General features: G+C 36.3%; 3 protein-coding genes across 3 annotated transcripts; 2 read left to right on the top strand and 1 right to left on the bottom strand.

Annotated features, from left to right (window-relative positions):
* Positions 1-1,743: 1,743 nt before the first annotated feature.
* On the top strand, positions 1,744-4,106 carry echs1 (enoyl CoA hydratase, short chain, 1, mitochondrial). The gene is made up of 8 exons (XM_073833950.1): positions 1,744-1,879; positions 2,687-2,884; positions 2,956-3,083; positions 3,167-3,266; positions 3,379-3,483; positions 3,560-3,679; positions 3,800-3,867; positions 3,955-4,106. The coding sequence occupies exons 1-8, from the start codon at positions 1,789-1,791 to the stop codon at positions 4,018-4,020; spliced, it is 876 nt and encodes a 291-aa protein (XP_073690051.1). The 5' UTR covers positions 1,744-1,788; the 3' UTR covers positions 4,021-4,106.
* Positions 4,107-6,618: 2,512 nt separating this feature from the next.
* Positions 6,619-8,916, top strand: fuom (fucose mutarotase). Its single transcript, XM_073833952.1, has 6 exons — positions 6,619-6,772; positions 7,263-7,331; positions 7,657-7,724; positions 7,852-7,950; positions 8,152-8,225; positions 8,316-8,916. The coding sequence occupies exons 1-6, from the start codon at positions 6,688-6,690 to the stop codon at positions 8,380-8,382; spliced, it is 462 nt and encodes a 153-aa protein (XP_073690053.1). The 5' UTR covers positions 6,619-6,687; the 3' UTR covers positions 8,383-8,916.
* On the bottom strand, positions 8,917-10,872 carry LOC141325341 (uncharacterized). The gene is made up of 4 exons (XM_073833951.1): positions 10,787-10,872; positions 10,622-10,688; positions 10,213-10,250; positions 8,917-9,673 (listed from the first exon to the last, which is right to left on the bottom strand). Exons 1-4 carry the CDS (start codon positions 10,792-10,794, stop codon positions 9,142-9,144), a joined length of 645 nt encoding a protein of 214 aa, XP_073690052.1. The 5' UTR covers positions 10,795-10,872; the 3' UTR covers positions 8,917-9,141.
* Between the last annotated feature and the right edge of the window lie 60 nt (positions 10,873-10,932).

Raw genomic sequence — 10,932 nt, 5'->3', positions numbered from 1 at the left:
ATAATGGAAATTGGAAAAGTTGCTGCTTAAGTTTTTATAATAGCAATTTGCATATACTCCAGAATGTTATGAAGAGTGATCAGATGAATTGCATAGTCCTTCTTTGCCATGAAAATCAACTTAATCCCCAAAAAAACTTTCCACTGCATTTCATTGCAGTCATTAAAGGACCTGCTGAGATCATTTCAGTAATCGTCTTGTTAACTCAGGTGAGAATGTTGACGAGCACAAGGCTGGAGATCATTATGTCAGGCTGATTGGGTTAGAATGGCAGACTTGACATGTTAAAAGGAGGGTGATGCTTGAAATCATTGTTTTTCCATTGTTAACCATGGTGACCTGCAAAGAAACGCGTGCAGCCATCATTGCATTGCATTGCATAAAAATGGCTTCACAGGCAAGGATATTGTGGCTACTAAGATTACACCTAAATCAACAATTTATAGGATCATCAAGAACTTCAAGGAAAGAGGTTCAATTCTTGTTAAGAAGGCTTCAGGGTGTCCAAAAAAGTCCAGCAAGCACCAGGATCGTCTCCTAAAGAGGATTCAGCTGCGGGATTGGAGTGCCACCAGTGCAGAGCTTGCTCAGGAATGGCAGCAGGCAGGTGTGAGCGCATCTGCACGCACAGTGAGGCCAAGACTTTTGGAAGATGACCTGGTGTCAAGAAGGGCAGCAAAGAAGCCACTTTTCAAAAAAAAAAAAAAAAAAAACCATCAGGGACAGATTGATCTTCTGCAAAAAGTATGGCGAATGGACTGCTGAGGACTGGGGCAAAGTCATATTCTCCGATGAAGCCTCTTTCCGATTGTTTGGGGCATCTGGAAAAAGGCTTGTCTGGAGAAGAAAAGGTGAGCGCTACCATCAGTCCTGTGTCATGCCAACAGTAAAGCATCCTGAGACCATTCATGTGTGGGGTTGTTTCTCATCCAAGGGAGTGGGCTCACTCACAATTTTGCCCAAAAACACAGCCATGAATAAAGAATGGTACCAAAACACCCTCCAACAGCAACTTCTTCCAACAACAGTTTGGTGAAGATCTTAATCCCATTGAGAACTTGTAGTCAATCCTCAAGAGGCGGGTAGACAAACAAAAACCCACTAATTCTGACAAACTCCAAGAAGTGATTATGAAAGAATGGGTTGCCATCAGTCAGGATTTGGCCCAGAAGTTGATTGAGAGCATGCCCAGTCGAATTGCAGAGGTCCTGAAAAAGAAGGGCCAACACTGCAAATACTGACTTTTTGCATAAATGTCATGTAATTGTCGATAAAAGCCTTTGAAACGTATGAAGTGCTTGTAATTATATTTCAGTACATCACAGAAACAACTGAAACAAAGATCTAAAAGCAGTTTAGCAGCAAACTTTGTGAAAACTAATATTTGTGTCATTCTCAAAACTTTTGGCCACGACTGTATTTTGCACGAAGTGAAGTTCATTCACAAAAGTGACCAATAGAGAGAGCTATACAAGCAAAACCTACAATACGTTGCCATTTATTCTTTTCTATATAATTCTTGTATTAAAACAAGGTCTTGTCAAATTATTGAAAACCCTTTTAAAAAGTCTCTGAAAGAAGGTACTCTCTTCCTTCAGAACTGGATTATAAAATTTAAAAAAGACGCAGAGAATCACTCGCCTTTATTAGTACGGTAAGCAGTGGTCAAATGACGGAAGGGGGATTTCTAACACTCTATCTGGCATCCTGACTACGCCTTGACGTAACCACTGACAGCCAACCAGCGCGACTTCAGCGTCCCCGTGTTACCGTTGACCCCGCACAACCATGGCGCTGCTCTGCAGATCCACAGGGTTACTTCTCAAGCACAGTAAACTGCTGCCTTCTGCATTAGCAGCAACAAGGCAATGCAGTTCAGGTAACATAAATAATGTTTACGTAAAATTAATGACTAAAGTTTCAATGTTTTCAATGTTTTTCAGTGTTTTTTTGGGGGGGGGGGGGGGGTTGGAAACTTGCGTCAATTGCCCGCGCTGGTTCTGTGTCTGCTGAATGTGTACTAGTACCTGCAGCTTGAAAATAATGGAAAAACTGAGCTTTGTAGTAGCTGCAATTACATTTTTGTGTCATTGTTTACAGTTGAAACATTTAAAAATAGAAATAATAATAGTGCGAATAGCAGAGATATCTTCGAAATAAAAAGCAATGACAGCCTGAGGTGATATAACTGAGGTGATATATGACCCTCCACCACAAAACCAGTCATAAGGGTAAATATTTTGACATTTTGAAAATTGAAAGCTGAATAAATAAGCTTTCCACTGACTTATGGTTTGTTAGGATAGGACAATATTTGGTCGAGATACAACAATTTGAATATCTGGTATCTGAGGGCGCAAAAACTACGCCTATTAAGTTGTCTAAATGAAGTTCTTAGTAATGCATATTACTAATCAAAAATTACGTTTTATTATATTTACGGTAGGACATTTACTAAATATTTTCATGAAACATGATCTCTGCTTAATATCCAAATTATTTTGGCATAAAAGAAAAATGAATCGATCATTTTGACAAATACAATGTATTTTTGGCTATTGCTACAAATATACCTGTGCAACTGAAGACTGGTTTTGTGGTCCAGGGTCACATATATATGCCAAATCAGTCCGTTGCATGGATCCATTGTGAGTTTATTTGGCCCCCATCTTTATCTCTATTGCAGGTGGCCAGTTTCAATACATTGTGGTTGACAAGAAGGGTGAAAAAAAGAATGTTGGTTTCATCCAATTGAACAGGCCAAAGGCCCTGAATGCTCTTTGTGATGGGCTTATGTTGGAGGTGGGCAAAGCCCTTGATACATTCGAAATTGACACCGAAGTGGGAGCAATTGTCATCACAGGAAGCGAAAAAGCCTTTGCAGGTGTGGAACTTGTCTATGAAATTAGTATTTTGGACTGATTTTTGTGTTTACTGACAGTTTCATTTTGATAGCTGGAGCTGATATTAAAGAGATGCAGAATCGGACCTTTCAAGAGTGCTATGGTGGAAACTTCTTGGCACATTGGAATAGGGTCTCAACAGTCAAAAAGCCTGTTATTGCTGCTGTGAATGGATTTGCGGTAGGTGTTTTAAATGCATTCACAAAAATGACTTTTCAAACCTTAAATTACAAGCATAAACATAAAGTTATCATCCTGTCCAGCTTGGTGGAGGATGTGAGTTTGCCATGATGTGTGACATAATCTACGCTGGGGAGAAAGCACAGTTTGGACAGCCAGAAATCCTGCTTGGGACTATTCCTGGTACAACAATGCATCAGTTTTTGCTTATGTTGATTAATTGTTGAAAAATAATCATGACTGGGATTACAAAAAAAACAAGGCATCTGAAATCGCATGAATTCTTTGGCTCCAGGTGCTGGTGGCACTCAGAGGCTTACAAGAGCAGTGGGAAAATCCCTGGCATTGGAGATGGTTCTCACAGGAGACCGAATCTCCGCTCAGGAGGCAAAACAGTCTGGTTTGTTTTTTTGTTGTTGTTTTTTTTCACTGTTGATTTCAATTTAAGATGTGGACTAATGTATTCGTCTTTGCAGGTCTGGTGAGTAAAGTGTTTCCTGTGGATCAGCTGGTTCCAGAAGCGATTAAATGTGCAGAGAAAATAGCTGGCAATTCTAAACTTGTCTCAGCCATGGCAAAGGAAGCTGTTAACGCAGGTAGGAGATAATTTTACTGTTGAAATATATTCTGCTCATGTTTCATGAATGAAGCTCACTCACGAGTAGGTCCTGTGCAGCCATTTAGAAACTGACAGCTTATTTGACCTTTAATTACAGCGTTTGAACTGACTTTAGCTGAGGGCAATCGACTTGAGAAGAGATTGTTCCATGCAACCTTTGCGACGGTGCGTCACTTTTCTTCCACATATTCATTTCCTTTTTTGAGGAAAAAGATGACTTCATTCTTGAACTTGCTGTGCTCTAAATTTCAGGAGGACAGAAAGGAGGGCATGACCGCTTTTGTCGAGAAAAGAAAGGCTGCTTTCCAAGACAAGTAAAATTCCAGCAGAAAATATGGTGATTTTATACCATGGTGTTTAGTTTGCATCAAATGCTGTTAATAAAATACTCTACATTGCCTTAATTTTCTTATCAAGTGTTGCTGAAAACGTACGTGAAGTTCAATAAGTTGAAATTAAGGTTAGTTTATACATTACCCATTTCTAATCAATATCTGGGTATTGTTGATGTTCTGGTATTATCACCTTGAAACCTACTTTGCTGATGCACCATAAATAGAGGCATCCAGTATAACTCTGTATAATTTAAACACCAAATCATTCTTTGTACTAATATACACTTTAGCAGCTAAGAGAGAGAGAAAATGGCATTAATAATAACCTTTCTAAACTGTTTGTAATTACTGTACAACAGAACCCCCCTGATTTGACTTTGTGTGTTGATATGGCCATTATTTGATTATTTGACTCAAAATCATTGGGAAAAGACCTTGCAATTTCACTTTGTACACTCTAGATGGTGCTGTGGGTGTATTTTCAGTCACTCGTTCAGTTTATCCATTCGCTGTTGTAGCATTTATGCAGTGATATATGTTTTTAAACAATATATATTCTATTTGATAAAACACTTTTAAGTGTAATGTAATATTATTGAGTGTTTCAATTGGATCTAGTGCAAAATATAGTTTTGGAGGACGAAGTATAGTGTTTGTAAATACAGCGCAATGGGTTTCGTGCGGCATAAGTTTTATTAACCAACTACAGGATCAACATATCAAAGGAAAAACTCTTTAAAAATCATCTAACCTTCTTCCAAAAAAAAAATCATTGCTGACCTGAAGAAACCCATCACACTATGGATAGAAAAGATGACTTCTAAATAACTAGCATTTTTCAGCTTATTCTTTTAAATGTTACTTTAATAATTGCTGTTTGTATTCGTTTTTCAATAACTTAAATTCAAGTTGATTTATGAAATCAGCAGCTTTTTAAAACGAAACCGCTCAAACTTTTTATTATTGATGGATAACTGTAATGTCGCTTCATCATAACTTTAATCGTTTGGGTTAAAGATCACCAGAGAACTTACAAGCCACTTTTACGCATTAAACGCCGACCATTTTATGTATAATACAGCGACCAGAAGGACCACAGCAAATGTAATTAAAGGAAGAGCCCATTCATCTCAATTGCACATCAACTGAGAGCGTTTTCTCACTCGAAAATCTCGGCTTTTTTCGCACGGCGTCTTTCCAAACGCTCTCAAAAGTCCATAGCCTAATTGATTTTAATTTTCATTCAATATTCCCTCAGAGTCCAGCTTTCTTCTCAGCCCCTGGAACAAAACTTTTAAAAGAGGAGAAAAAAACGTTCTCTCCACACACCGCAACAGCACAAAGGTCTCCTTAAAGACAGCAAAAGAGAGGTTCCACTTTGAAGTCTATCCCCTGCTAACGAAAGGTCAAAATAATAAATGTAGACCGAATTGAGGCGCTCAGCGCAGACAAAAGGGGCAAAACGTTACATTTTGGCAGAGGCAGCTCCTCATAGCGTGATAAACTCATTTAAAAAAGCAGAACCAAAGAGGGAGCAGCATGGTTCCTCCGTAAAAGAAAAGAGCTTTGAACTGATCAGACAGTCTTGGCTCCTCCGAATGTCTTTTCTTCCATCAGTCTTCCATCTTTCCACTTTCACTCTACATTTCGCAGCTGCAAAGCCTCCACACACCTCTTTTGGAGCAAATTTCCCTGAATTACAACCACATCACCAGCAGTTCCTCTTCATCAGTAGCAGCTGCACGTCTAGGTGCCGTTCTTCATTTAGACGCGAGTTTAACTTCAATTAGCTTTCTAATTTCTTTTTTTCCTAATAAATGTCCCAACTAGACAGGGGAAAAAAATTCTCAAATTTTTCTTAATTACAATATATTTTTTAGGCATTTAATACTTAATTTAATGTAAAATGTCACGCAGAGAAGGCCTGTGCGTCCTTGAAAGGCAGTTCAGAGTGTTGTAATTTTCATTGCAAATGATGGCCTGGACTACACGGATCTTTTCGCAACATTTTAGACAACCTTAAGTTTTATATCAAGTTAGCCAAAATGACTATAACGTTTGGTCGTCACCGTCAGACTCGAGAGCCATGCATGGAAATGTGAAATAATGATTTGGAAAACACCTGTTGATTTAATTTGCTATGCACTATTTTAAGATCTATACGGATATTACAATTGAATCACTGCCGCCGATGTTATTTGTTCATTTTAATGGGTGGCAGTTTCCTAATCAATCATGTTTTTAAAATGTAAAAGCAAAAATATCTATTAAAAAAACTATAAAACTTGGTATATCAACCGATCGAGTGGTTGTTCATGGTTAACTCTCACATAAAGGCTATTTATAACTAAGTTTATAAATGTATGGAAAGGTAATGCTGAAAATAAATATGCCGTCTCATACTGAAACGGAAAGTAACATTAGACCTATATACGTAACCATTCGTGTTTAAATCTAAAATAAATCGTTAAAAAACTAGAACTAGGCTGCTGTCATGGGTACGCAGAGGTACGCAAATTGCGTAGACTATTAGAAACGCAGGTTGCGTTAGAAACGTAGCTCTTATTGTGTGCAACCAATTGAAATACTTTAAAGGGTCACATGATTCTCCACAAACTCTCTCGTGTTCAGGTTCAGTCACTGTTTAGAAATGGTTATTCTAAAAGGAATCCCATCCGTACTAACGCCCGAATTATTGTATGTTTTGGCGCAGATGGGTCATGGAGATGAACTAGGTAAGTCGTTAATACGATGAGATCACAGCGTTTCTTTTTACGAACGTCACGCCAAACATACTGAAGCTTGACGTTCTTGTGTCACGCATTGTGATGATATACCTGTTTAGGTAAATATATCATGTCAGTTGTTTATATAGGGTTAGATACGATTTTAAAACGCCACGGTAAATCCTAGTTCGTCCAGGAAAGCAGGAAGTCATATTGCTTTGGCTGCGCTCCTTACGCCGCGCAACTTGCGCTTTTATTTCGATCATCAAAATGTCACTCAAAAAACTTTGTAGGCTGTCTCTCATAAAAATGTCACATTTTTATTATCTTTAAGCCAAAGCACATATCCGCATATTCGACTCCCGCTGAAAGCGTTGATTTTCTGTTCATCTGTGGCTGTGAGTGAATCTGGTTTGTCTTACGACCACAGACAAAACATCAGTGCAAAACAGATAAGAAATTAACTTTATGTGCGGATTGTCATGTATCACTTTTTTAGTTTTTGCAGACGCAAATTTTCCAACCTCATCTGTTTGTAAATGTGGTCCAGTGGAGATAAGAGCGGATGGTATGTGTCCTTCAAGCCTCTCTATACGTTTATAAAATGTAGCAGGTATTGCTTCTACAATAAAACTGTTGATAATTCTTATCAGATGCAGTTTTATCACATATATAATAAGTGAATAAAAATCGAAAAGATTTTCCACATTTGAAAACGTTATTAAAACATGAATTTTTATGGTTTTACACAAGAAATGAAAACTGATCATTTGATCAACTGTCACTTTTATGGTTATCTTTGTAGTTTCAAACCTGCATTAGTTGAACAGCCAAATTTTTTTTTTTTTTTTACATTTAGTTGTTTCATCAGGTATATGGTTTTACTTTTTAAGGTGTGGGTATACCAGAACTTCTGAAGGCAATATTGAAGCTTTTTCCTCTTGATACGTATGATGATCCGGTGGGTGAAAACATTTGTATCTGACATTTTATTTTTTTAATGGCTAAACCACAAATTTAAACTGTTTGTTCATGTATGTAACTTATCGTAAATGTAGGTTGCCACTGAATAAGGTCTGATTTGTTAGGCAGCTGTCATGGACCTTGTGCCGGTTGACAAATTAAGGGGGCTGAAAGTGCCGGTATGGGACCAGTACTCTGACCTCCTGAAACAAGCAGGATCAGATGTAAGCTATTATATACATAAAAGGTCATAACTCATATGATGAGGACTATTCATCACTGCTGAAATTATATTTGACCAAACTAGGTTTTCAAAGGGAATGCAAATCATTTGTCTAGGATGTAAATAAAATACCTCAATGATATTTAACTTCAAACTTCATATTTAACTATGTCTTAAAAATTACTAAACTTTTTTTTTTCAGGGTAGTTTCCAGTTTGTTGAGCGGTTTGCATTTTATGAGCGTGCCAAGAAGGCATTTGCTGTAGTGGCAACTGGGTGAGCATTTTTAACTATTTAACTATTGAAATATTTTATATTTAAGAAATATAATAATAATCATAGATGATACATAAAACTGTTTGACAGAGAAGCTGCACTGTATGCAAATCTCATCATCAAGAAAGGTGTCATTCCGCCTGGTGAACAGTGCTGAAAGAAGGCTACAGTTATTGCACTAAAATTGCACTAAATTCCTATAGATAATGCACAATCAAAATAGCTTTGCATAAAAAAGATTGTATGTATAAAAATGTATGTCATTCATTTAATGTCATCCTTTCAGATTTTGAGAACCAAAAATGCTGTTTTTCTTTTTCAAAAAGTTCAAAGAATTTTCTGTACTGTGAGGCAGTTTCTCTAATAAATGGATTAGAAAAAATCATGAAATAAAATAAATTACAATGTAATAAAAAATCAATTCAATTGTATCAACTGTATTTTCTTTTATTAAAAAATGAAAGTTTTGTGAAATGAAAGTCAGCTCTGTTTAACCTTTAAACATTTGATTTTAAAGTTGAAATGTACCTGGTCAAATTTAGCTTTTCTTGGGCAACAGGTGTAGCTCAATCCCCACCTGCAGTGTTTCATTTTGTTTAACTGTGAATTAGCAGTTCTGTGATTGTTCTATTGAAATGTAAAATGTTTGCTTTTCTCTTTGCTTTAATAAATATATTCTAATTTCAAATGATTCAAATTCATTTACTCATTTATTTTAAAATGATTCAATAAAAACAATATGTAATTCATATGGATTATCAGTTGTGGTCACAGTCTGTATGCACAGACATACAATACACTTATTTTTCAATGTTTAATATTAGCAATATTAAAAAAAAAACATTTTACATTAAAATTTTATTTGAAACTATTCATAATGAATTACAATCCTATAGTCATGACATGTTTTATTTTATCATTGCTTATGATAAAGGTCATCCAGGTCTACCTCTGGCTCTGTGTGCACTCTTTTGGGACGAATTGGGAATATATTCATCGGAGCCTGAGCCTGCTGGTCAGACTGATGTCCTTTAACATATGCATGGTACAGGTTGTCTTTGTCCTCTTCAGGGCTTGAATACATGGGCCTGACATTACCCCCAATTACATCCTTCTCTTCTCTCATTGGCTCTTCGGCTACATCAAACCTCCCGTGGTATAGATCATCTCTATCTTCTTCTGGTTTGTCATACATCCGTACCTGATCATGTCCCAGTGGCTGAATGTAGTATTCAGACTGTTTTACATCAGCTGGAGGTATTTTGTCAAAGGAGTGGTAGAGAGCATCTTTATCCTCTTCAGGTCTGTCATATTTCTGCTGTATTTCTTCTTTTGCGGCTTTCCAAATCATCATGTCAGGATCGATGTCAAAATCTGTAATGTCCATGTTCTGTGGTGGCTCCACCTCCTTCATTCCCAGGATCATCTTCCCATTGGGATGGTCAGAACTACAATGGAAAAGAAATTTATTGTTTCAATGCTTTGTAAATATATTTAAAGATTTTATATATAACTAATATGTGACCCTGGACCACAAAACCAGTCGTAAGTAGCACAGTTATATTTGTAGCAAGAATCAAAATGATTGATTTTTCTTATATGCCAAAAATCATCAGGATATTATGTAAAGATCAAGTTCCATGTAGATATTTTGTACATTTCCTAACGCAAATATATCAAAATGTAATTTTTGATTAGTAATACACATTGCTAAGAGCTTCATTCGGACAACTTTAAGTACGATTTTCTCAATATTTACATTTTTTGCACCGTCAGATTCCAGATTTTCAAATAGTTGCATCTCGGCCATATTGTCCAACCCTAACAAATCATACAATGATGGAAAGCTCGTTTATTCAGCTTTCAGATGATGTATAAATCTCACTTTCAAATAAAAATACCCTTATGACTGGTTTTGTGGTCCAGGGTCACATATATAAACTTACTTAGATCCTTCACAGTGTGCAAAAGGCAGGAAAATACTTACACTATAGTGTCCTGAACTGTTTTGATCAACACTTTTTCCTGCAGGACAAATGTAAAAGTAACATTTTTTAATTTATACATTTTTATATATAAAAGCAACAAATCAAACATAGCATATATCATATAGATACATTTTTTTTTATTTTAAATCATTCTAAATAATTCAGTTAAAAGATGAAAGAGTGCTTAATCAGAAATCACAGATTTATATATTAGAAAGCTCATTAAAATTCATGTTAAATTCTATACATCCTTCGCTCAAAATGGCAAGAAGGGTCATGGCAGACCTTGTAAAAACAGTTGTAATTAAAAGTGACTATAGCCATTGTTTATTTTTTTCTTTTGTAACTTAAGACAGTCAAAATATTTTGCTGTAAATTAAGAGTGTCTATATTAGAAGTGAAACATACCCTGGGCCTGTATGGCTTGGCCGAAGTGCTGAACAACAGCACTGATAGGCAGACGAGAAGAAAAAATCTTTAATGTGAAAAACAAAACATAAGTGTTGAAGCTCATACTTTTATCTTAACAACATAAAAAATCCAAACATAACAGTAAAACGCATTAAAACTCACCTCATCATAGTGGTTTCTTGGAGTGACAATCACAACGAAATATGAAGTGTTTTACATGGAGCTGATGATAACAGTCTTACCTGTAACAAAGATCAAAGTTCAGCAATAAACTGACTTTGAGTCTGAACTCTGTGCATGAATTATAA

This window comes from Garra rufa, chromosome 2 (genome assembly GCF_049309525.1).
Source record: "Garra rufa chromosome 2, GarRuf1.0, whole genome shotgun sequence".
Taxonomy (NCBI): Eukaryota; Metazoa; Chordata; class Actinopteri; order Cypriniformes; family Cyprinidae; genus Garra; species Garra rufa.
This window is presented reverse-complemented; position numbering and strand designations above follow the sequence as displayed.

Bases quoted from the DNA above. Each gene is read 5' to 3' on its own strand.
- LOC141325341 (XM_073833951.1), bottom strand. The intron at 10,251-10,621 runs GTATGTTTCACT...TTTGTCCTGCAG, and splicing joins CCAAGCCATACAGGCCCAGG to GAAAAAGTGTTGATCAAAAC. The intron at 9,674-10,212 runs GTAAGTATTTTC...TTTCCATTGTAG, and splicing joins ACAGTTCAGGACACTATAGT to TTCTGACCATCCCAATGGGA.
- echs1 (XM_073833950.1), top strand. From the start codon at position 1,789: ATGGCGCTGCTCTGCAGATCCACAGGGTTACTTCTCAAGCACAGTAAA. The intron at 3,267-3,378 runs GTACAACAATGC...CTTTGGCTCCAG, and splicing joins CCTGCTTGGGACTATTCCTG to GTGCTGGTGGCACTCAGAGG. The intron at 3,680-3,799 runs GTAGGAGATAAT...CTTTAATTACAG, and splicing joins AAAGGAAGCTGTTAACGCAG to CGTTTGAACTGACTTTAGCT.
- fuom (XM_073833952.1), top strand. From the start codon at position 6,688: ATGGTTATTCTAAAAGGAATCCCATCCGTACTAACGCCCGAATTATTG. The intron at 6,773-7,262 runs GTAAGTCGTTAA...TCACTTTTTTAG, and splicing joins GGGTCATGGAGATGAACTAG to TTTTTGCAGACGCAAATTTT. The intron at 8,226-8,315 runs GTGAGCATTTTT...ACTGTTTGACAG, and splicing joins TTTGCTGTAGTGGCAACTGG to AGAAGCTGCACTGTATGCAA.